Source organism: Exophiala spinifera, assembly GCF_000836115.1.
Source record: "Exophiala spinifera strain CBS 89968 unplaced genomic scaffold supercont1.9, whole genome shotgun sequence".
In the NCBI taxonomy this organism is placed as follows: Eukaryota; Fungi; Ascomycota; class Eurotiomycetes; order Chaetothyriales; family Herpotrichiellaceae; genus Exophiala; species Exophiala spinifera.
In genome coordinates, this window is record NW_015622521.1 from 855,927 (window position 1) to 879,873 (window position 23,947).

A 23,947-nucleotide genomic window follows, 5' to 3' on the forward strand; every position below is an offset into this window, starting at 1 on the left:
AGATTAAATAAAATGCGGAACGTCGAAATGTCGAAAACGAGATAATGAAATGATGAAAGGGTGAAGTGGTCGATGGTCGTTTATCCTTACGCGACGTAAACGCGCAGATTCTCCGCTAGTTGGCTTAGTACTTGCCTAAGGGATGTTGTCTAGATCAGGCAAGTTCCCCGATGTCCGGGATGTTCAACATTCCTTCAACCGCTGGTGCATGCAACGACCTGAAGCTGAATTCTTTGCGTGAAGATGATACTGAGGTGGTGATCCAATGATACGTGTTTGAACCTTCAAGTTTGACACCTGGTTGAAACAACACTACCCATTGTGCCTTGCAGAATACATCTCCTAGCTTGAGTCGATCTGTCCTGATAGTGTCGAGTTCGCCCAGGAGGGTGCGCTACCATGTTTGCGCCTGCGGTGCCAGAGTGAGTTCGCAGGAGCAAGTGATTCATGTGTGCCACCACTGACTTGAGCACCTTAGGATCATCGAAGATGACGATATTGGACTGGCTGTCGATGCCCGAACAGAGAGTCTGCCTGCCTTGCGCGAACTAGGGCCTCCTGATCTTGTGCACCTTGTTAAGCAAAGTATCAAGGCTGGCGCGAAGCAGACGGGCGTGTATCATCATGTTACCGGTGCCGACGCCTCCTCTTCCGCAAGTCTTGCGGCCTATGTTAACACCTTGACTTTCAATCCGGCGGATAAGACACACAAGGTCGTCTCGGGACTGTACTGTTGTTACAATGCATTCTCCCATTTGGACATGAGGGTGGAGGTCAAGATTCCAGGCAGCGTCGAGAGCTACTGCGTTGACGAGCGAGGTGATAGGAGGGTTGCAACTGACGGTCTATGGCTGGAAACATTTTTGTGCGCAGTCCTGCGAGCCTACTCCTATGCGGACGATGGTAGTGGAGACACAATCAAGAAGATCGTTGGTGTCAGGAGATTCAATCCCATCACAAGTACAGAGCAAGAACATCGATTCTTCGAGGCTGCAGAGAGGTTGTTTTTCAGCGGACGACAACTGGGGTCCGATCCTGAGATACAGATCCCCAATGTCGTGTCAAACCATCTCACTGCAGGCTTGCTGAAATACATCAAGACCACCGGGCGATATACCTCTGGAGTCAATCTGTTTGAGAAGTTGCGATCGAAGGATGTGGAGGTATCCTCGCTGTTGGCGCGAGTCCTTTTAGAAGGAGACGAAGAAATCCAGGCTGTGCGCCTCCTGCATGACGCACTGCAAGACGTTCCCATGGATTATGCGCTTCTAGATTGTCAAGCGTCATTCTGTCAGAGCAAAGGTGAAGGTGCAATGGCACTCGAGTTGGCAAAGCAGGGCGTTACGGCCGCCCCAAGCGAGTTCAGCACCTGGGCCCGGTTGGCAGAGGTCTACGTCGATCTCGAGCAATGGGATTTGGCTCTTCTTACCCTTAATTCTTGTCCCATGTTTTCCTACCAGGACAAGGATTCGCCAAGGATGCCGGAGCCAAGCCGTGTTCTCCTACCAATCCTTCCAGAGAGCGCACTTGACGAAATTGACGAGGGCCAGCCGCGACAGGGGGAGCCTTATGACCAAGTGCACGTATCCCTACGGAAGCTACAAGCTGCCACCTACCAAGGAACGTTTCTGAAAGCGTACAGTCTTCTCACAAGAATTGCAGCCTCAATAGGATGGGATGCTCTACTAAAGACACGAAGCCAAGTTTTTGTTATGGAGGAAGAATATAGGACAGAACGGCAACACACAGCGACGCCAAAAGCTCCATCGAGCAAGAATGCAAGCACAATCGCATTGTCGGGAACACCCAACGGTCATGCCGATACTGGAAAAGCGCAGGATTCAGAAGAAGACGAATCTGAGACTGATTCTGTAGTGGACGACGAAAAAACTATTGCCGACCAGCAGAATGGGTCTTCAGTGAATGGCAGCTCAAAAGAGAATGCTGAGCTGAAAACAGACCAGTCGATGGAAAAGCCTGTGCCGACGATAGCAGCCGAAGAGGTCAAGTCAGGTAGTGATGACGCTGATCCATCACATTCGCACTACCCTGGCTTCCAGAACAAGAGACTGTGCGAGCGCTGGCTTGACAACCTCTTTATGGTTCTCTATGAGGATCTTCGCATATACACCATTTGGCGAACCGAGATGGGTCAGTATCGACAGCAGCAAAAGCAATACAAAAAATCAGCTGCTGAGTGGGAGATACTGGGAGACCTCGCTGAACGGCTGCATCATACAAATGAAGCCCTAGAAGCCTACCAACAATGTCTGAACATCAGGTTCTCCCCTAAAGCGATGAAGGGACTTCTTCGCATGTACGAGAAGATGGGTGACACAAGAAATGTTCTAGCCTGCTTGATTCGTCTGATCACCTGGCAATACAGGTGGTATTCTGAGGTATGTCCTCTGCATCCATTGATATTTCCGCGCTGACAAGGTTAAACAGTTCTCGCCCGAACTTTTTTATTCAATACGAAAACTCATTGAAGAGGAGGGTGCTGTCAAGGTTCGTAGCATTGTTCAGTCTACCAATCTACCCCAGCATGTGCTTGACCTGACCCACGAGTACTGTCAAATATGCGTGGCTTTTAGGAGTAGTGGGACGGAAGGTTAGGTGAGAAGGTAGGAGAAACAGGGTGAGCATAAAACACTATAGGGCATTCTGATCTGGACTCGATCGATTTCTGCAAGCAGGCTTTCGAGCGAGCGCTGGCGTTGCTCTATTTTATGAAGTTAGAGAATTGTTCGCAAATACTCGTTACATTCGGTGGCGGTGATTCCGTCCAGGCCAAGCGTGTCAGAGGCTATGCCAGACACCGTAAATACCAATAATCAATTACAAAGATCATGCACATGTTTTTCGTCTTTTGATTTTCAACTATTCCACATAGAGAACGATTACACCACCGCTGTCCTGCAGTGGGTTTGGCGGTTTGGATATATTCGTGCGGCAGCAGATGAGTAAGTGAAATCCGCAAGCCTGCGTTTACAAGAGACACGGAACAACCTACACAGAATTATCGGGGTCCCGATTGTTTTTGGCCCCACGCTAGTCTATCGTAGACAAGTCTCTATCCACGGACATTGTTTAACTCTGTGATCGCGTTGTAAAATCAACGTCACGTCCTAGGCGTCAGTCAGATTCGATCACAACAGCGAATTAACTGAAGGATGAGAGTGGGAGGCACTGATGAGCCGAGGATTTAGCATAGGGCGGCGTCAACTGTTTCCCGATTGGGAGCCAGGCACCTTGGCATCAAACCTCATTCTGACGCCCGCCAGAGAGTGTGTAACGCCCTGTTGGCATTTGGCCTGTCCTCGCCTCGCCTCGCTGAGGCATTTAATGGCTTATCGTTGTGAATCCAACTTTATCAAAACTTCTTCCCACTCGCAACTGAACGATCAAGATCGAAAACCAACAAACATCAATCGCGTAAAGGATACGACAAAGGCATCATGTCTGCTCAGAAGCGGATCACCAAGGTACGCTTGCGTCGTCTTGGTTCTCATGTGTTTATGGACTAACAACAACGCAAAGGAGCTGAGCGAGTTGACAACATCACCACCCGCCGGGATCACCGTGGCATTGGCGGATGAGTCGGACCTGTACAAATGGGTGGTGACAATGGAAGGACCCGCGGGCTCTCCATATGCTGTAAGTCCCATCATAGCCTTGCCTCAGTTTCTGTATCGATGACTTTCTTCTTGACTGAATGTCGTCGCTGTCTTCCCTTTGACCCAAATGACCGTCACGCCTGTGTTACCTGGTACTTTGGCAGGGCCAATTCACTATCATTGACTCTCTGGCGTGCTTGGCGGGGCAGTTCAGTCTAGTCTCACGTGGCCCGCCATGATCATGACCTCCACCACTATCAATACTACCGTAACCGAGACAAACATACCTCTCTAACAAGCACGGGTTTCTTCTTGTTTTCTGGAAACATTGGATCGACACAAATTGTGTATCCTCATCTCTAACACAAGTGACCAGGGCGGCGTCTTCACCCTCAACCTCACCCTTCCCACAGGCTACCCCTTCAAGGCACCAACCGTCACCTTCGCCACGAAGATCTACCACCCAAACATCAGCAATGACAGCCCTCCCAACAGCGGCACAATGTGTCTCGGAATGCTCAAGGACAGCGAGTGGAAGCCCAGCACCAAGATGGCTGCCGTCTTGGAGTTTGCCAGGCAGTTGTTGAAAGGTACGACTTGATCGCGCGCTCTTCTTCACAAAGCATTGTCCTTCTCTCATCAACCGCCATGTTGGCATCGGGGAATCCTGGCTAATGATCAATGACAGAACCCAATCCGGACGACGCGGTCGAAGCCAAAATCGCCGAACAGTACCGTGACGACCGCGCCAGCTACGAGAAAGAGGCCAAGGAATGGGTCAAGCGTTATGCCACCACCTCCGCTTCCGGCAACAACAAGAAATAGGACTTCTTGTCCAGGTTCATGGGCGGTCATTCTGGCTCCGGTTCTGGCCCCGCCCCCGGTGCTGCTCCGACTGTCTTCCCGACACCCGAGGACTCAGCTGATGCGATAACCACGATCTATGTTCCAGTTGTGATGCCTCAAGCTGAAGAAGCCCCTCCTCAGCCTCAGAATGCCGGACCCCTTGTCGAGCCACCAACCGAGCTCTACGGTCTCGGCATTACCTTTGGTCCCCCTGCTGGCAACTGAATAGCCTGGCCCCCCTCCTTGCCCGTGGGTCACCTGCATGTTGGGTTTGCATTGCATTGTCCGCCACGACATCTCTACAGGAACTGAATGGGAGGAGTTGGAAAAAATCATTTGGACAGCGACCGTGTTGTCGCCCAGTGGAATGCAACGTGTGCAGGCCCACAATTTGAGAGGTGCCCCGAAATATGAAGCCCGAACGGCAACAAGCAGGTGTGATTGCAAATTCTCACTCATACTCGAGTGAGACATCCACACGACGTCAACAGTGTGTGATGTGGTTCTGTGCTTTTGATTGCGTCCCAATGACATTGCAAGCGAGGTCACCATGAGTGTATTTGTGCATCCTTGGAAGAATGGATCGATGGGCAAGATTGAGCGATTAGGTATCCATTGCAATGACTAAAAAAATACTGTTCCATCAATTCCAAGATGTGGTTTTCCCACCTTAGATACCTGACCCTCTATCTAACGCCCATTCATCACCCAATGCCTCCAAGACTACTCACTCGTACGCGGGCTGGATCTCGACGTGGAATCTCACTCCAGCACTAGACATCAATGAGATTGGACAGGTTGTTGAAAGATCCCCAGTAAACATTTCAACGTAAGGTACCTTATGTTACAGAGTACTGTCTTCGACACCCTTTTTTATTCTCTGAGATCTCGACCTGAGCATCTCCCCCTGGTGGTAAGTTGCTATCTTCGGGAGGCGCATCACCAACAAGTGAGTTGGCTTTGACGACCAAAGATTGCTTGTAGTGGAACGCTATTGATCGGTCCTCGTTCTGAGGTGTTTGGTTCCCAGGGATGACTGTGAGGGTGGGTGGCCAGCCAGTCCCATGTTCATAGCCGCGACAGACCAAGGCCCGATGTCATCATCATCATCATCTCACGCGTAACCCGACATGGATACGCCATGATAGCCTTGCAAACCTCGAACGGAAGCATCATATCAACCAAGTACCGCCTCTTGCACCGTTCGCAATTCTGTGTAGAACGCCGCGAGTACAATTAGATGCATGTGTGGTTGTTCCTTGGAGCCAACTAAAGCAACCTCTCTGAGCAAATTGGATTTTGGAATCTCATGGCAACCGAGACTTCAATCCGCCATGTCCTCGTCTTCATCGTCTTCGTCTTCCACTTCCTCCTCGGCATTCTCTTGATCTTCCGCGTCGTCGAGATCGTCCCAGTCCTCGAGCTCGTCACTGTCCCATTCTTCCTCGTCGTCGTCTTCGTCGTCAGCGCCTTCCCCCGCCTGCCCTGCGTTGGCCTTGGTGTTCTTTTTTAATTGCTTCTTGCGCTCAACGTTCTCCCTCTGCTCCTTTTTGCGTTGCTCTTTCTCTTTGCGCCTCTTGTCCCATTTCTCGTCGAGTTCTTTCTCCTCTTCTTTTGACTTGGTCACGAACTCGTTCCACATGACCCGGCCCTCACACACACCTTCCTCGACTTTGACGAGTCGCAGGCGCATGCGCGGACCTAGTTCTACGAGTTTGACCGCTCGCTTCTCAACATTCGACCGTCCTTCTGCGTCCTTTTGTTGCTTTTCCTGGTCCCCCTTTTGTTGTTTCTGTTGCTCGCGCTTACTCAGAACTCGCTGTGTCGTCGTCTGGGTCACCTCGACTTCGGCATCGGTATCGAGCTCAGTCTCACTTGCAGAAGTGTAGCCACCCGATGCCGGGTCGAGAATATAGTCGGCCACGTCTTCAAGCTTGCCCAGGTTCGGCAGCGCGCCCGTTTTCTTCTCCCTGTGTCTTTGCTCGCTAGGGTCGAATCGGCGCACCCTCTTGGAAATGCCTGTCCTGCGCGTGGTGATTGCGTAATGCCGTAGGCTGATGATGTATTTTCCGTCTGCCTGGGTCTCGCGGTTGAGCAGAAGAATTCTCTTTATAGAGTTCAAGGGCGTTGTTTGGGGGCTGATGGGTGGAAACATTGACTGGAAAATGGTGGTGGTCAAGGACTCAAGCTGCTTCTTGATGGGGTCTGCGTCCGCATCTCCAGCAGTCTGCGACACAAAATTGTTCATCACGAGGAGGGGCGCTGTGAGAAATTCTTTCCCTCCTCCTCTTGGATGTTTCTGAGCCTTTGCGATGTCCTTGCTCAAGGCATACCGTTCAGTGCGGAAGGTCAGCGTCGGGCCCCGGGGTGCAAGGGCAACTCTGAGATGAACATTTCCTGTCTTGGATCGCGAGAACAGGAAAAGATGTGTGACCCCCAGCGGGCCTGCCATCGCTGTGTAGTCTTTGAGCTTGTTGGCTCTCCGTTCCTAGTGCAAAGTCAGAGAATGCTCACCCGGCAATGATGCTCAACCTGTCACTGACCTTCAACCTGCTTGCTGTATCTGGTTCCATCACTGCTCGAAAGTCTCTCGCCAGTTGAGTGACACTGGGACCAATGTCGCCAGCGCCCATGCGAATGACCATGCTCTTCGGCGAGCGGTTACCCGGGCCGGGCTTGCCAGAAACATCCTCTTTGCGAGGCTGTGTCCTCTTCTTCTTCCTCGGTTTCGCCATTGTCACAGCGAAGGGAGTGTAGTGTTGAAATGCAGCGGTTGCGTCAACAAGGCTTCGTAGTGCAAACTGCGCTTGCGGAAAAAAGTACGGCGAGCCGAAGCCAATTTTTTTTCTGATGAGGCTTGATAGGCAGAGACGTCTAACTGGCACCCCAAATTCGGAGACGAGTGAGGGGAAACATGTTTTTCTTGGATCGCCTCGAGCTACGACTCCGAGGAGCCTGGCACCGAAGACGGCTCGATGCTGCCGTAGATACCTTATCTAAGTTAAGTGGCGTACCGAGTCATTCAGCGACCTGCCGTGGGTTTAGGGGAGCCTAAAGCGCCTAATAGTAAGTGGAAAATCCTGTATTTACCTAGGTGAGGCTCACTAACTAGGCTCACTAACCTAAGATAGGGCTACGGATTACCCAGTAGGTACGCACTGCCTAGGTAGGTACCAGTTAGAAGTACTCGAATTTGGGAGACCGTAGTCCCAGTATCAAAAGCAATGCAATAGCACCTTTTCTGAGCCGCCTACATATCTCCAGGGAAAACACTGCTTCTTCTCGACACAGGGTTGCCACAGGCATTTACCTGTGCCAAGTCAACATTGTGGCGCCCATGCCGCTCTTCGTCGGCTGAAGTAGCCGCACCAGGTGTCCCTGGCCAGCCATCCAACGGTCGCCGAGTCGCCGAGTCACAAGTGACCACTCCCAAGGAGACGGAGACGGAGACTCGCTGGGCTATTGAGGTAGAGCTGCTTTGCTTTTTCTAGGGTACAGCACATGTGGTAATTAGGCGGTGGTAGGCATGTGTTGTCAGAGGCAGACTGCGGTCCACGCGAGATGGTTGGCGCTTCCAGTGGCCATTTCGGCTCCCCTGCAGAAGCCACAAGGCGGCCTTGAGCTCAATTAGGCTCTCTTGCTAGTCCTTAGGCGCTCTTATCCCTGTCTCGCCGTGTCTGCGGACTGCGAGGTCTCACCAACCAGTCGCATCCCCAGCGTCGGCTTCCTGCAACTCGATAAACTCGTCACATAACGGATCCCATGTCTTTCGTCCGAGCGCTCGTGTGCTCCAACATTGCCATTCACTAATCCCCATGTCGGATTTATTAATACGCCCTCTCTCGGCTCAACCCCAAGCAAGAGGGATCCCTCCTCCAGCAACACCATAATGCCGTTCCCAGAGCCTCTGGTACCAATTGATACTTCTACAATGCCTCGCGAGCCAGATCTGGAGTATGCAGTCGACCAGGGCACCGCATTCCCCGACATTGCAACCCAAGAGGCTCAAAATGTCGCAGCCGCCGCACGATCAACACGAACAGCGACCAAGCACACTTCTAGAGCGTGTACCTCCTGCCGAAAACGAAGACGCAAGGTACGTTTGTCGGTTCTTCTCCCAGATTGCCTGTCCTACTAGCTTGTTACTTGTTACCAAACGCTGATACTTGATGTCTCGGACAGTGTGACGGTGATCAGGGCGGCGGGAGATGTTCCGAATGCGTCAAACACAATTTTGAATGTGTGCTCGACGCAAACACCGATCTCAGACGTAAGTTGCATCGTGAAAAGGCGCGGAAGGACCAGCAACTTCTTCACCAGGTACTGGCCACGTTGCGGGACCGCTCGGATGGAAGAGCCGAGACTTTGCTTCACCTGATCAGCACAGACGCCCCCTTGGCGGCGTTGCAAGCACATCTTGCGCAGGCCGATCCCGAAGAAACAGTCGCCTTTGGCTGGGAAGCACAACCAGATACGCAGCAGCCTCAAAGCAGCAGCATTCAACCAGCATTAGCGCGATCGACGTCGTTGAGAGCATTGCTCAATCCTCTGACTCCGCAACAAGGACGAATCCGCGAGCGTGGCCAGCAGCGCGGATACTCGCTCGGGGAGCAGAACATAGCATTTATATCCAATCCTACAGACATAGTTAATCCTTCAGAACAGCAACCGCGGTTTCCCTCCTCTGGAGACAACTATGTCGAGCCTGGAGCTGTCCGCTCCTTTGGAAATCTCCCCATGTCAAGCGCCATTCGGAGCAATGGCTGGGCGCCTCATGTGCAGCAACAACAGCTTAACCTCTTCCATAAACCGCAGTATTCTTGCGCTCCATTGTTGTTAGACGACCCTGGGGTGGAGGATCCATTGTCAATATCTGCCCACGCTTTCATCGATGATGCCCGCTCTCTGATCGCTCAAGGTGTACCAGCCCGAACCATTCTTAGTATGGACGGACTGCAAACCGAGCTCTTTTTCCGCGACCGACAGCCCGGAGATGGACAGACTGTTTCTACCTGGGTGTGTGAGTTCACCAAAGCATGGAGAGGCATGCTCCCCAATGACTGCTTGTACACTACCCTCTATATGGTGGCATGCTTCATGCGGTGGATGGTCATGCCATGTAAAGAGACATGGCTTATGATGCCCGAACTCATGAGACCCCTCCTGGATCAGATGGTCGTACCACACCACAAACTATTTGTTGATCTCTGCCATATCCCGCAGCTTCGAAAGTCCTTTTTAACTTATAACCGAGATTTTACCCATGTACTGAGGCCTGATACTTTCAACCCCCACTGGAGTTTCGGCGACGACAAATGCGTCGAACCCATCGGCGGCACCAGGCTGGAACACAGAAGTCGACTCACAGATGAATTCATATCACACATCAGCAAGCCGCAAAATTGGACTCTACACAGCTCTGTTCTAGCACATTTTCCGGATCTGAGCGACCAGATTGGATTTCACGATGGCTACTGAGCGACTTGCATCTATTGCACGGGAAGTCGACGTCGCGCATCAGACAATCTTGGCCTGAATACGTCGAACACCCATTGCTAAGACAGAAGCCCGCGACTTTTGTGCCTCGTCTCAACGTTGGCCTCGCCATGAGTGATTCAGCTACTGCTCTTCATGCAATGTCATTCCAGTTACCGCGACGGGTATGTCTTACAACCTTCTCTCCTCATCACGAGCGGGACTTGTGCTTTCGAAAGAGACGGACCAGTAACATCACCGTTAATTTATATGTATTCATATGCCATTACGATGAGAGATGTTTCGTTGGCAGTCTGTTGCGCCCAAGCCGTCCTCAGAGCGAAATGAGACATGCAGTGAACTAGGAGGCCAAGGAGAGCGCGACGGGCCTACAACCCTCCCAATGCCACTCAACGCTGATGCTCTTGCAACGAACGCGCATAAGCCAGGATATTGATGGTATCCACGCGAATGCTGGATGAAGGTCACGACACCTGGTCAAGCTGGCGGTGTTACATTGCGTAAAATCACACAAGGCAGATTGGGGAGAAGACCAATACTAGCGACATGCCACGGTTTACAGATGCGGAACTAACAAAAGGAAAGAGGACGAACGGCGCTGATTTTGAGTTCTACAATAATGCGAAGTGTTCTAGATAGGCTTTTACCTGGAGTCGAGGAATCACTGTAGGTCTATTATTCCAAATACCCAGGCGCCCCCGTTAGTCCAAAGTCTACTTCCAAGCCTTCTATCATTTGAGGCAAAATTCTGCGCGGATTGGCCCCCAAACAACCCCAGTCTAGACCTCACCGGCCTTACCAAACTCTTTTGAGCACGGGCTCTCCAGGCTATCGAATGGCTGATGCCCGTAGACGGTACGCGTGGCAGTACAACAAAGACCATATGCACGTACAGTGTGGCTTCGCACAGATTGTGCCCCTGATATTGTCGTGATCTTGTGAACCTTTGACTGCAGCCTTGCAGCAACCTCCATACTTAAGTCGGCACCCACTCGTGGGCCGTTACATCATGGCCACGAGAGCTTCTACCATCAACACAGACGTCACAAGCACGATGATTCTGCTCGCCATTCTCAATCTGCTTCTTGCAGTGGTCGGCACCGCTGCACTACCTCAAGGGGCCAGCTTAGTCGCAAGGAGCACATGCTCCCCGCGTCCCAAAGACCTTTGGCAGCCCGTGGTTGGAGTATCGTGGAATTACCAGTTGCTCAAGCCAATTTCTTTACTTCAAACCGTCGACGCAAAGCCCAAGTTGTGGGCAATTGACTTGTTCGACAACAATGCCACCACCATCACCGTCATGCAGGGCAAAGGCCACCGAATCATCTGTTACTTTTCCGCAGGCAGCTATGAGAATTGGCGACCAGATGCAGCCAGCTTCAAGCCTTCCGATTTGGGCAATGATCTCGACGGCTGGCCTGGTGAAAAATGGCTCAACCTGAGCTCGCCAAACGTCCGGAAAATAATGAAGGCTCGTCTGGACCTCGCGGTTCGCAAGGGTTGTGATGGAGTCGATCCCGACAATGTCGACGGCTACGACAACGATAATGGACTAGATCTGACGGAGGCAGATTCAGTCGACTATGTCATGTTTCTTGCTAACGAGGCACATGGGCGCAACCTTTCGATTGGACTCAAGAACGCCGGTGCCATCATTGACGGCGTCATCGATTGTATGGAATGGAGCGTCAATGAGCAGTGCGTCGCCTACGACGAGTGCGACACCTATCAACCCTTCATACAACACCACAAACCAGTCTTCCATGTCGAGTACCCGAAGGGAACGGAGACCAGTAACAACAAGCCGGTCTCGGCTGCGACGAAGAAAAAGTATTGTCAAGCGGAGGACGAAGCTGGCTTTTCAACCATTCTCAAGAATATCAATCTGGACACTTGGATCGAGACATGTTGATGGTGTGCAGAAAGAGATGACTGTGAGCTAATGGACATGTACATATTCTGCTTCATTTGCACTGCAGCTTCAGACTTTACTGATCCAGTGGCTGTGGGCGGAGGAAACCCTAAGCTTCCGCTCAGAAACACAAATCTCGAGCGTCGTGCCCTCGAACCACTGCAACGGCGAGTACATTGAAGGCCACATTTTAGGTTCAGGTCACCTACTACTGGGATAGGCCTAGTTAAGGGGCCTGGTGCAAAGTGGCTGAGGCGTGGGTACAACACAACGCTAAAAAGCCATCACAGCCTCAAGCTGAGCGCTGAGGCCTACGACTTCGAAGCGGCCTTGACTTTAATCGAGTGACTCATCGGAATTCGTTCCTTCGCGTGTCAGTCGTCATTCTGTAGACATGGTTTGACATATCTATATCGAGCCATTTCTGGCTGGTTCCTTCTCGCTTGGCCATTTGGTTCTACCCCCGACCCTTTCAACTGCTGTACTCTCGCTCGACTTCGACTACTTGCCACTAATGGATCCTGACTATGCGGACCAGTACCGTGACTTACGATCTCGACGACACGCTCGCAATCGCCATGCCAAACACGCCTCAAAATACTATGGCTATCGCGGAGTGCACCCCAGTTGGGTCGGCCAACCCCACTACTCATTCATGCTTCATCCCAGTACGAGGCGTTCCCTGCCAGGAGAGTATTCTTCGTTCTATCAAGCCTCAGCTCCTCTGGTATCGATGCCTCAGCATATGAAGATCTCGACCTGGACCAAACGCGACATGTGGCTCGACCGAGATACCGATATTTGGCCATTGGACCGACAACATCACAGGGGCAAGAAGATTCGAGAGAAGCGACATACCAAGTGGACACTGGAGACACTGGGAAGGAGAATGAAGGCGCAGTCCAAGACCATGAACGGTACGATTGCCGAAGGCAGGGCGGAGGTAGCGATGTTGTGCCACGACCAGGGATGGAATCGAGGCCACGAACACCCTGACTCCGACCCGTCAAATAGTGACAGTGAAGTAGACGACAACGGATCCATGGTTCAGGATATTGCCGACGAAGATCGCGAACAAGCAGACCACGATGGTTCAGGGGACGAAGAAGGATTTGAGTTCGTGTCAGCCGATGACTTTGACGTGCAGTCACTGTCCTCCATGGGGGAATTTGATCTTTGACCTCATCCCACGATGGGCCATCCCTGGAAATAACTTGAGTCACACCTCGACCGGATCAGCATTGGCCCTACCCGCTCTCCGTCCACGAAGACACTAAAGGTCGAAACGTGACCTATCGAATGTGCATTAAGTCGAAGTCTAGGGCACTGGCCAGGAACGAGTCGTTACACACCACACGCGTCTATCCTACGTCAAGCTTCCCAAGCCTTTTTCGCCTTCGGGATCGGAATGAAGATCGACGGTCGGTCTGTTAGCGGCACCTCGTTTTGCACGAATCGGTTGGGCGATACTGAGTCTAATAGAAGATATCCGGATCTGTACACCGTCTTCGCAGAGAATCGGAGAGTGACTTGTTTCTGTCGGTCTTGGGCTTGAGGGTAACCCTTGTGGCATGGCATATTACTTATGATGTCTGACACCGCCGGCCACGGCTAACTAGAGTTGTGTCAACAAGCAGTACAGAATCTGGGGACTCCGGACGTTAGGAGAAAGCCGTTTACTATGTACGTGATAGTATTGACATCTGCAGCTGGCGTGGTGAAACAGTTCAATACTCCATCGATTCCAAAACCCATGGCGGATGCGGTTTTTGATTGGGATCGCTGACACCGTTACTCCAAGGGGCATAGAAAGCTCCCAAACACCGGGTCCTGGCGCCAACTCGTCACCTACCGCAATTTCGCCTCGATCCGGAAAATATCCTATCGCCGTTTGTGGTCTAGTCGATGTCAGTATCCGGAGTATCAACAAGCCCTCCAGCTCCTTAGGCATTCCAGGCATCTGCAAGGCGCCGATGCCTCCCAGGCCATGAGAAACCGCCTTGTACTACCCAAATTGGTGTCGATCCCTACCGACGGGACGCGGCCGGCGTAATAATGCATACTACGACGGGAGGTTGACGTCGAAAATGCTCTTGGGCGCCTTAGTACTTGTACCACAACCACCAGAACTCTACGCCCCTGGGTTACGACACAACTTCTCTCTCTTTCTCTCTCTCTCGCGGACACTCTTTCACAGAATGATATTTACGTGAGGCAGTACCCACGTTTCCAAGGGAATCAGTGCACCCTCTCAAAGAAGCCTGCCGTTCGTTCTTTTTTCCATTTCAATATGGGTCGTCCGTCGTTCAGATCGTCCTTACTGTTGGTGTTGTCGCTGGGGGGTAGTGAGGTCGCGTCTGTCGCTATTCAGAGAGCACCGAGACTGCAGGAACGCGCCCCGAATGGATATTTGTTACCGCAAAACGATTCCCATGCGTTGTTGAGGTCAACAGACATTCTGACAAAACAAGCCGGCTACTTATATGGTCCTCCTGTTGCTGGTGGGCCATACTTTCCATCAGGAGTCTTGGGCGTGGCAAAGGCTGCGGCTGATCAGGTTGAGATTCAGCTTGACGAAGCACCGATCCTTGCCGCTACTGCGGTTGATGCCGCCGACAGTACCTTGTTTGCTGCACAGTACAACGGTTTGCAGACCCTGGACGACTACACCCTGCTGTACGATGGGCACTGGAAAAGCTTCTTGCCACATGGGCCGGCCCCGGGCATTCTATCCAACTATACTCAGGACTTGCTGTTTTCCATGGAGCGACTTTCCCTCAGTCCGTACCAGGTCAAGAGACTCAATCCTGCATCCGATACGTTGCAGTTCACCATTGACGATGCCATCGCCATGAACCTTACGGGTATGACGCTCGAGCAACTCTTCAGCAAAGGTCGCCTCTTCTACGCAGACTTCCGTGATCAGAAGGAGCTGACGCCGACTTCTCGCTTCTCGGCGGCCTGCGACGCCTTCTTTTACATTGACCAGAAATCAGGCGATTTCTTGCCGTTGGCCATTCGCACCAACGTAGGCTCGAACCTCATCTACACCCCGGCCGACTTGGCCGACGACTGGCTCCTCGCCAAGATCATGTACAACGTCAACGACTTTTGGTACGCGCAATGGAACCATCTCGCCAGCACCCATGAGGTCGTTCAGATTGCTTATCTTGCCGCCATTCGCACGCTGAGCGACCAACACCCAGTCCTTGCTCTGTTGAACCGAATCATGTACGAGGTGTACGCCATCCAACCGCTCGCCGCCACCCTGCTGTTTCTTCCTGGCGCCGTCGTCGACCAGGTCTTCGCTTACACAGGGACCTCGGCGCAAGACTACACGACGAACCTTTACAAGAATGGCGGCAGTGGTCGGTTCCAGGCCAACTACTTCATGACCGACCTCGAGAGACGTGGTCTGGTCAATTCGGATTTTGGCCCGCCCTTGAAGAACTTTCCTTTCTACGAAGACGCCTCGACCATCTACGACGCCACCCACACCTTCATGACCTCTTTCGTGGGGTCGTACTACTCATCGGACTCGGACGTCACGGCCGACAAAGAGATGCAGGCGTGGGTGACCGAGGCCCAGGGCCCAGCTGAGGCCATTGACTTTCCCGAGATCAAGACAAAGGCAGGGTTGGTGGACGTTTTGACACACATGGTAAGCTGCAGCCTTGTTTCTCTCCTTTGTAGAAGAGGGGATTTTTGGGTCGTTCGGCCCTGTAGGTTAGATCATTTCCATTTGCTGACCCGGGGACACTCGTGTGTCTGTGTGTGTTTTCTAGGCCCATCTCGCCTCGACCTCCCACCACACCATCAACACCAACGAATTGATCTCGGTCAGTTCGACGCTCCCCTTCCACCCTCCATCACTGTACCAGCCGCCACCGACCACAAAGGGGGCGTCGAACCTGGCCCAGTACCTCCCCCCGCTCGTCAAGGTCGAGGCGCAGTTCGGGTTCGCGGCCCTCTTTGCCCGGCCGTTCTTCGTCGGCTCCAACCGCACGCTGATGAACATGTTCAACGACCCGCCGATGCTGGCGCGCATGAACCCGACCACGCAGCAGGCCGCGTCGACCTTCTTCAACAGCATGCAGGCGTTCAGCGGACAGGTATCGTCTCGACGTTTCGACGCCGAGGGCTTGTCTCAGGGGATGCCGTTCTTGTGGCAGGCCTTGGATCCGAATGTGGCTCCTTACTCCATTACTTCTTGAGAGCAGAACACATAGATGTGCCTGCATGCATGGGGGTGTTTCTTTTTCGGTTTGGCATTCTACATTTACAAAACTTTTGCATTTACAGAACAAGGGGGAGGGGGGTGGGAGTGTGTGTGTTTATGTGACGGTTGGTGATTGTTGAACGGTCATGTACGGGGCACGTTCCATGTATGGTCACCTATGCCTTGTGGCCTTGTCGTCTCGTATCATGTCATGTCATGCCACGACATGAGGATTTTAATTCTTCTTTTAAAACACAGATGTAAATGACACGGTGGTGTGTAGCGCATTGTGAAGGTACCTAGATAGGTAGGTAGGTAGGTAAGTGCCTCTGCGGGCAGTGTCTGGCGTTCTTCATGATTGTGATCTTGGTATTCTCTCAATGTAGGAAATGTAATGCAGGTACTGTAAGCATCGTTCGAATGCTGCCAGTGATTTACTACGAGGTCGCCACCACACGGCGTCGACTTTATTTGGGCAAGTCATCGTCATCGTCATCGTCATCTTTGATCCAAGTTGCGGTACCCGAGTGAGGTGATCCACTCTCTCTCTCTTCATCCTTCATCCTGGTCCATATTGTCTCGTGCCCTCTTGTCACCGCCGGTCCTCTTGTGGCGCAGCGTCGCCCCCTTCTTGCCTCTGTTCTCGTGCAACTCCTTCATTTCCATCGCGGCGGCTCTCTGGGCGTCGCCGACCCTCTCCGCGAGCACCATGACCTCCTCCTTGACCGTGGGGTACTCTTTCAGTTTCTGGCCCAGGGCCTTCTCGATGCGCATCCACAGCTCGACGTCGTACTGCGTGACGAACGACACGGCCTTGCCGCTCCTGCCCGCCCGGGCCGTCCGTCCCACCCGGTGGATGTACGTCTTGCTGTCGTGCGGCAGGTCGAAGTTGACCACGAGGTCGACGGACGGAATGTCCAGCCCGCGGGCGGCGACGTCGGACGCGACCAGCAGGTTCCTCGACCTGGCGCGGAACTTGTTCAGCGCGGCCAGCCGGGCGTGTTGCGACAGCTGGCCGTGGATCGGGATGGCCGAAAAGCCCAGCGTCTTCAGCAGGATCGAGATGCGCTGCGCCTCGTTGACCGTCCTCGTGAAGATGATGCCCGTCTGGCCCGCGAGCTCGTTCAGGACGTGCACGAGGTACAGGTCCTTGTGCTTGTGCGGGATGAACATGTACGACTGGATCAGCGTCGACACCGTCTGGTGCAGGTCCTGCGAGACGGACACCCGGAGCGGGTTGGTGAGCGACGCCCGCTGCAGGGACTCGACGCGGCTCGACATGGTCGCCGAGAAGAGATACGTCCTCCGGCCTTCCTTGGGGATGATCTTCAGGATCTTGTCGAGGATCGGCCCGAAGTCGAGGTCGAGGAGGCGGTCGGCTTCGTCCATGACCAGGTACCTCAGGTGGCGAAGGGAGAACCCCTTTGTGTTCTGGAGGTGGTCCAGCAGACGGCCAGGCGTGGCCACCACGACGTGCGGGTTCTTCCCCAGTCCGATCGCCTGCGAGACCATGTCCATCCCCCCCACCAGCACCACGCACCGGACCGAAATGAGCGACCCCAGCGCCTCCACGGCCTCTGAGATCTGGTACGCCAGTTCTCTCGTCGGTGCCAGAATCAACGAGTGCAGGTGTTGCGGCTTGTCCATCAGCGACTGCAGGATCGGCAGCACAAACGCCGCCGTCTTTCCGCTCCCCGTCTCTGCGAGTCCGATGAGATCTCGCCCTTGGAGCGCTACAGGGATGGCCTCGGCTTGGATCGGTGTAGGTGCTTTGTACCCCAGCGACTCGCAGGCTTCGCACAGCGGGTCAATGATTCCCAACTCTTTGAACGTGGCAGCGTGTCTATCTGCCGGCCGGTCTTCTGTGGTGTCTGGATCGCTCGCGGTGCTAGTAGAGGACGTTTCGGACGCCGTTGCTAACTCCTCTCGCTGCTTTTCAGTGGCCCGGAGGGTCGTGTCATCGTGGCTGATCTTTCTTTTCTTGAGGGGCGGCATCTTTATCGTCTGTGGGATGTTCGTGGGTGTATTATCTGAGAGAGAGAGAGGGAGAGAGAAATGGAGAGAAAGAAACGGAGGGAAAGTTCGCATTGTGCTAGGGTGACTGGGGGGAAATAATTTTTTGTGACAAAGGATAAAAGGCCCTTATCGCACGTGACAGGATTTTCAGCCTCGCCTGAGGCAACGAGGCTGAGCGAGTCCTCTCGACAATCCGGAGAAATCTATGATACAAAGTACAGTACCCCGTACTCTTCTACCACTCCTTCTTCGCTCCGCATTTCTGCCCGTAGAATGGCTCGGGTGACTAAGTTAGGTACTTGGTGGACATGTCACTGTCTCCTATTGGCCGAGCTTTGAAGAGAGTACGGAGTATAGTTTTTGATGCTTGAAAGACGATGCTCGAACCCTTCGGTCGGTCCCCAGACCCCCTTACCCTTCGATCAGTCTAGAAGGGCTACTCGAAACGCTCGGGACCATGTGAAGCATCAAGCAACGACCCCATTGGAACATTTTGCATCCAGGAGCCTATCATGGGTTCACACGAAAGACCTCGCCCAAGACATCTCATGAAGCTGGGGTGAAGACCTCAGGAGAACGTGAAACAGATAACAAGACTTCGAGGTGGATTGAATGATCAATAGACATCAATATTGGAAAGTTACTTCATTCTGTCAAACATCATATGATCCCATCATTATCACCTTTTACCAGATTGCAAAAGCCTCCTGTTCACCGCGAGCCTGTGTACGAGTACTCGCAACATATCCCACACAAACAGGCCCATAAAGCAGCGCAGCGCAGGTCCTTTCTATGCGGAACCGCGGGACGCGACGTGCTCGACTTCAGCGCCGCCTCTCTTCTCATCTGTAGCATGCATGACGGTAGCTTCCAGACCCATCTCTGTGGCCAAGGCAAGACCCTTGTGGGTAGCAGCACCACCGGCCAGGATGGCATCGTCTCCGTCGAAGTGCTTGGCGATTTCCTCCAGAGGGGTGTTTCTCGTCTCGACGTAGAAGAAGTAGACCACGGCGAGCTCCACGGCGAGCCAGACGCAGTAGACAATGTAGTACTTCCAGCCGATGTTGCCGAGGGCGATGGGGTTGACGTACTGGTTGAAGAAGAGGGCGGCGTCGACCATGAGGAACATGACCGTCATGCCCTTGGCGCGGAGGTTGTACGGGAGGATCTCAACCGTGTATCCGACCAACATGCCGGACCAGGCCCAGTTGTAGAAGAAGTAGTAGATGTAGATGAAGCCGACCACGGCGTTGGCGGCGGCCTTGGCGCCGGTGATGGCGAACCGGGCCGAGCAGATGGTCCAGCAGATGAACGTGATGAGCATGCCGGTGGTGGAGAAGATGAAGAGCTTACGACGGCCGATCTTGTCGACGTAGAAGCATGACAGCACGGCGATGAACAGGTTGAAGATCTGGAGGACACCGTTGATCAAGTTCTGCGTCAAGGTGTCGGTGTAGCCAATCTGGTCGAGGACCTTGGTGATGTAGTACGAGACAAGGCCGTTGCCGGACCACTGGGAGAACAGACCGGCACTCAGAAGAATGATGAGCCGGCGTCGGTTACCCTTGGTCTTGATGAGCTCGATCCAGCCATTGGATTCGAGTTCCTTCTCGAGTCTGATGGTGTCGCGGATCTCGACGAATTCGACCTGGACCATTTCGTCGTGGATGTTGCCGTTGGCATGGACGTTTCCGAGAATGGCAAGACCTTTCTCCTCCTTGCCGTGGGCAATGTACCATCTGGGGGACTCCGGGACGAACCAGATAAAGCAGACCTGGATCAGACTGGGCGCGGCTTGCACGATGGTGGGGACACGCCACGCCCAGTTGTTGTTGATATGATCGGTGCCGTAGGTAAGCCAGGCGGCAACGATGGAACCGGCGTACCAGGTCGTGTTGTAGATTGTGGTGAAGATGGCACGGTGTTGGGGGTGGACCAGCTCGGTAATGAGCAAGGGGGACGCTCCGTGAGCAATGGCAACTCCGAAACCGATCAAGAACCGAGCACCCAGGAACATATCATAGTTGGAGCCGATCGACTGCAGGACGACGCCCACCAGCATGATGATACACCCCACGAGGATACCCATGCGGCGGCCAAGGATATCGGCCGCGTAGGGGACAAACGGAATGGCGGAAATGGAGCCAGCGGCCATGATAGCATTCAATATACCTAGTCTACCCTTGGAAGGGTTGCCGAAATGGTCTTTCCAGGGCTGCAGGGTCTGGAGACCGTTCATCATGGAGCCATCGTAACTGCAAACAGGATCAGAATCGAGCCGTTGTTGTTTCGAGGCCGAGAATGGGTTTGTGCTTTCGACTTACCCGTTTGTGGCGCTGGTCAAGACCACGAACATGAGAATGATGTAGGTCCTTCGCAGAGCTGGATCTCTGTACCAGGTCACCGCCGGGAATTTGCGACCGGCGACCTCGAAGTAGTCTTTCCCCATGGTTACTTGGTGGTTGATCCAAGGATACTTGGGATGTTGATCCTAGGCCAGAAGGGTTATGGCTGATAAAGCTCAATGAAAGGAGAAGACCCAAGAGCAGAAAAGAAGTATGACGAGCAATTATATACAACGTAGCAGTGTCCATCACGCTTTTCACCACCCCGGCACTTCATCTGGAGAGCCCGCATGTGGTATCTGGTGTTAGCTGATCTAAACGTCCATGTCGCGAGCCTGTAATGGTGTGGGCGGGGCCAATAGGGCCATTACTTTGCCTGACTGTGCATTTAGCCAGAGACAAAATGGCCTAGACTTGAGGCGACATCCGCGGTGAGAGGCCTGGGTAAAAGTCGGCCCCGCCAATTGAACTGACTGTTCCTCCGTTCGTCGCGGAGCTTGACCTTAGCTTGGGTTGCTATCAACATGGGTGTGGGCGTTCGAAAGACCACTTGGACAGGTCCTGGCCCGGAACTGGGCATGGCTTGGTTTTTGCCTCATCTGAGGATTAATCGTTGAGGTGATCCCATGGTCCAAAGAGATGGTACTGGTCTTGTTCATTGCGAGGTCGCCTTCGCTGAGAATGGTCGTCCTTGTGTTAACACTCCGTCGAGTCTAGCTAGGTACGACGAGTGGTGACGGCTGAAGAAAGAGTCCACCGCAAAATGCGTGCCAGCTGATCCGGAGGTGTGGAGGCCGCGAAGGAGAAAATGTGGGCAGATGGTGCTGCCCACGGGCGAGAGTCGAGAGACCACAATATGCTGGGATCCTGGACCGGGGACGGTGTGGATCCCTCAGACGGTCAGACCCAGACGACAAAGGGATTGCCATGGCAGAATATCGGCAGTCCTCGTACGGAGGACATGATATTCATGCGGCTAGTGTCCTCCTATTATCCTATTAACCGGAATGTCCTTTTTTCGCGAAGCATACAGTATGTCTCCTGTTCCATTCGATCGACGTACTGGGGCATTTTACCCCTGGTCAAACAATACCATCTGACACAAAGCTTCGGTGGCTCTTTCAACATCAAGCAGTCAGGCATCGCTTTGGCCTACACCTCCGTTCGGGTCGTTTGCGCCAGCACGCCACTCCCTCAGCCGCCACCTAATAGCCATCGGTCGAGCGGCTGTACGGAGTACGGCACAAAGCTTCACTGTAATGACTATTTGATCGTATGAAGCGAGGCTGTCAGATTGGAGCCTTGAATATCAAAAGGGATATCGATGCTCCACCTCCACATTTCGCCTCCCCATGGGTCTCTTTGCCCAGGTCTAAACCCGGTTCTTCGCCTCTACCCAAGTGTCTCTAGAAATCTACCGGCCACGTGCCTGTGTTGCGTGCTATACCAGACGCGGAAGGTCCATATGTTAATCTCATCTCTTTTACAGCATGAATCTCAGTCGTCTGGGTCCCGGTTGTTATCCCAAATTCGACCTGCCTCGTCACCACATTTTGGTCGACGCCCTAGGCAGGTATATGTTGGATGAAGACGAAATGCAATTTTGAATCCTGGTATGGACGAGGATTGATTTTGCCGGTAAGGAATATATGAGAAGCTCTTCTGCAATGAAATCGAGTCTGTAGTGTGCCGCAAATCGCATGCGTTCTATTCATTCCCCCTTGTGTCTGAGCCTCATTCTCGAACATGCACTCGTATAGCCTTCTTTCAGCCGCTTTCGTGACCCTCACGAGCCTTTCAAGTGCAACCCCCGTGCACCCACGGGGTCATCCTCCTCCGCCACCCGCTCCCCAGAAATCTTCATGGTTCCCAGGACCCCCATCCGCGCCTGGAAAGCCGGGACCAACAGTATCGACGTGGACAACGCAGCCTGCTTTCACGACTCTCACAGCACCAGGGTCAAGCTCAACAGCTCCTGCATCACCATCATGCTCAGGACATTTCGAGCCGCTGGCACCACCTTACCTCAATGACCTGGCTCGCTCTGCCGGAAAGTTATGGTTTGGGAGTGCCACAGACCAACCAGTGAGTTTAGCAAGGACAGTTCCTGCGATCACCAGGACTGACGTGATGACTAGGGGACGGGGGAAGACACCAACATTCTGTACCAGGAAATCCTGAATGACACCGACATCTTCGGCCAAATCACTCCGGCAAATTACATGAAATTCTTCGCCACCGAGCCAGAGCAAGGTGTGTTCAACTTCACAGGTGGTCAGATTGCAGTCGACATCGCCCAGGACCATGGTAAATACCTGCGATGCCATAACCTGGTCTGGAACTCGCAGCTCAGTGACTTTGTCGTGAACGGCACCTGGACCAAAGAAACCCTAACGGTTGTCATGAAAAACCACATTCAAACATTGATCACTCACTGGCAAGATGCCTGCTATTCCTGGGACGTGGTAAACGAAGCTCTGGCAGCCAACGGTAGCTTCTCCGAGAGTATCTGGGTAAGTACCAAAGAGTGCCCCCTTCTTGATGCTTTTTTGCTGTTTCATTTTGTTCAAAGGCGGACAGTCTGACGCCGTGTTGGCCCAACAGTACGACGTGATCGGTCCGGAGTACTTCTTCCTCGCATTCCAGTTTGCCCAGGAAGCCGTTGAGGCCACAGGGAAGGACATCAAGCTGTTCTATAACGACTACGGCATCGAGGATACAGGAAACAAGACCCAGGCGACGTACGCACTGATCAAAGAGGTTCAAGCTCGCGGCATCAAGATCGATGGAGTCGGCCTTGAATCCCACTTCGAGGTAGGCGGCACGCCGAGCCTCGAGGAGCAAATCGCTGCTAAGCAGGGATATGTGGCGCTGGGGTTGGAGGTGGCCATCACAGAGCTAGACGTCCGCTTCGTCGAGGCCAACGCGACCAACGCCACCGCGTTCGCGCTGCAAGCCCAGAACTACTATGACAGCGTGGCCAGCTGCGTCCAGGTCGACGGTTGTATCGGCATCACCGTCTGGGACTTTGATGACCAGTACTCCTGGATCCCTGGCACCTTCCCAGGCCAGGGCGCCGCAGATCTGTACAATGCAGATTTTACCCGGAAGCCTGCCTACTACGCGGTTGGAGAGGCCCTGCAGGGGGTCCCGTGCTCTGTCTGCTCCGCTTAAGTTGTGTCTGGAGATGGCCTCGAATGCTCTCAGGTGATTGATCGACTTGCATGCAAGCATGTCATGGGTCCTAGCACAAGAGATTGTCAAGCACCTTCGAAAGAGGGGTAGCTCGTAGGACGATAGGTCTCTCTCCCGTTCGATCTGGACTCTGGTTATAGCTACATTTAATGAAGCCTTTTCTGTCTCTCTTCTGTCCAGTATCAAAAGACCTTTCCCTGCTTCCAGCCCTTCACACATGGCGCGTGTTGTTGTGAAGCTGCTAAGTTCTCGTGACGTCCCAAAGAGCATTGGAGAGTGAATTTCTTGATTAAGAAACCTT

At 53.2% G+C, this 23,947-nt stretch overlaps 11 protein-coding genes across 11 annotated transcripts; 8 read left to right on the plus strand and 3 right to left on the minus strand.

Annotated features, from left to right (window-relative positions):
* Nucleotides 1-399: 399 nt before the first annotated feature.
* Nucleotides 400-2,616, plus strand: PV08_11343 (uncharacterized protein; the record flags this gene model as incomplete). The annotated part of the gene is made up of 3 exons (XM_016385653.1): nucleotides 400-422; nucleotides 479-2,399; nucleotides 2,449-2,616. The coding sequence occupies 3 exons, from the start codon at nucleotides 400-402 to the stop codon at nucleotides 2,614-2,616; spliced, it is 2,112 nt and encodes a 703-aa protein (XP_016230597.1).
* An 842-nt stretch (nucleotides 2,617-3,458) lies between these two features.
* On the plus strand, nucleotides 3,459-4,442 carry PV08_11344 (uncharacterized protein; the record flags this gene model as incomplete). Its single annotated transcript, XM_016385654.1, has 4 exons — nucleotides 3,459-3,485; nucleotides 3,541-3,657; nucleotides 3,994-4,207; nucleotides 4,306-4,442. The coding sequence occupies 4 exons, from the start codon at nucleotides 3,459-3,461 to the stop codon at nucleotides 4,440-4,442; spliced, it is 495 nt and encodes a 164-aa protein (XP_016230598.1).
* An 18-nt stretch (nucleotides 4,443-4,460) lies between these two features.
* PV08_11345 (uncharacterized protein) lies at nucleotides 4,461-4,688 on the plus strand (the record flags this gene model as incomplete). Its single annotated transcript, XM_016385655.1, has 1 exon — nucleotides 4,461-4,688. One exon carries the CDS (start codon nucleotides 4,461-4,463, stop codon nucleotides 4,686-4,688), a length of 228 nt encoding a protein of 75 aa, XP_016230599.1.
* A 1,099-nt stretch (nucleotides 4,689-5,787) lies between these two features.
* PV08_11346 (uncharacterized protein) lies at nucleotides 5,788-7,198 on the minus strand (the record flags this gene model as incomplete). The annotated part of the gene is made up of 2 exons (XM_016385656.1): nucleotides 5,788-6,951; nucleotides 7,007-7,198. The coding sequence occupies 2 exons, from the start codon at nucleotides 7,196-7,198 to the stop codon at nucleotides 5,788-5,790; spliced, it is 1,356 nt and encodes a 451-aa protein (XP_016230600.1).
* A 1,154-nt stretch (nucleotides 7,199-8,352) lies between these two features.
* PV08_11347 (uncharacterized protein) lies at nucleotides 8,353-9,941 on the plus strand (the record flags this gene model as incomplete). The annotated part of the gene is made up of 2 exons (XM_016385657.1): nucleotides 8,353-8,559; nucleotides 8,646-9,941. The coding sequence occupies 2 exons, from the start codon at nucleotides 8,353-8,355 to the stop codon at nucleotides 9,939-9,941; spliced, it is 1,503 nt and encodes a 500-aa protein (XP_016230601.1).
* Nucleotides 9,942-10,968: 1,027 nt separating this feature from the next.
* On the plus strand, nucleotides 10,969-11,871 carry PV08_11348 (uncharacterized protein; the record flags this gene model as incomplete). Its single annotated transcript, XM_016385658.1, has 1 exon — nucleotides 10,969-11,871. One exon carries the CDS (start codon nucleotides 10,969-10,971, stop codon nucleotides 11,869-11,871), a length of 903 nt encoding a protein of 300 aa, XP_016230602.1.
* Nucleotides 11,872-12,385: 514 nt separating this feature from the next.
* On the plus strand, nucleotides 12,386-13,051 carry PV08_11349 (uncharacterized protein; the record flags this gene model as incomplete). Its single annotated transcript, XM_016385659.1, has 1 exon — nucleotides 12,386-13,051. One exon carries the CDS (start codon nucleotides 12,386-12,388, stop codon nucleotides 13,049-13,051), a length of 666 nt encoding a protein of 221 aa, XP_016230603.1.
* Nucleotides 13,052-14,161: 1,110 nt separating this feature from the next.
* On the plus strand, nucleotides 14,162-16,085 carry PV08_11350 (uncharacterized protein; the record flags this gene model as incomplete). Its single annotated transcript, XM_016385660.1, has 2 exons — nucleotides 14,162-15,532; nucleotides 15,657-16,085. The coding sequence occupies 2 exons, from the start codon at nucleotides 14,162-14,164 to the stop codon at nucleotides 16,083-16,085; spliced, it is 1,800 nt and encodes a 599-aa protein (XP_016230604.1).
* A 557-nt stretch (nucleotides 16,086-16,642) lies between these two features.
* On the minus strand, nucleotides 16,643-18,085 carry PV08_11351 (ATP-dependent rRNA helicase RRP3; the record flags this gene model as incomplete). The annotated part of the gene is made up of 1 exon (XM_016385661.1): nucleotides 16,643-18,085. The coding sequence occupies one exon, from the start codon at nucleotides 18,083-18,085 to the stop codon at nucleotides 16,643-16,645; it is 1,443 nt and encodes a 480-aa protein (XP_016230605.1).
* An 811-nt stretch (nucleotides 18,086-18,896) lies between these two features.
* PV08_11352 (uncharacterized protein) lies at nucleotides 18,897-20,555 on the minus strand (the record flags this gene model as incomplete). Its single annotated transcript, XM_016385662.1, has 2 exons — nucleotides 18,897-20,361; nucleotides 20,431-20,555. The coding sequence occupies 2 exons, from the start codon at nucleotides 20,553-20,555 to the stop codon at nucleotides 18,897-18,899; spliced, it is 1,590 nt and encodes a 529-aa protein (XP_016230606.1).
* A 1,642-nt stretch (nucleotides 20,556-22,197) lies between these two features.
* PV08_11353 (uncharacterized protein) lies at nucleotides 22,198-23,625 on the plus strand (the record flags this gene model as incomplete). The annotated part of the gene is made up of 3 exons (XM_016385663.1): nucleotides 22,198-22,536; nucleotides 22,590-22,964; nucleotides 23,032-23,625. The coding sequence occupies 3 exons, from the start codon at nucleotides 22,198-22,200 to the stop codon at nucleotides 23,623-23,625; spliced, it is 1,308 nt and encodes a 435-aa protein (XP_016230607.1).
* Between the last annotated feature and the right edge of the window lie 322 nt (nucleotides 23,626-23,947).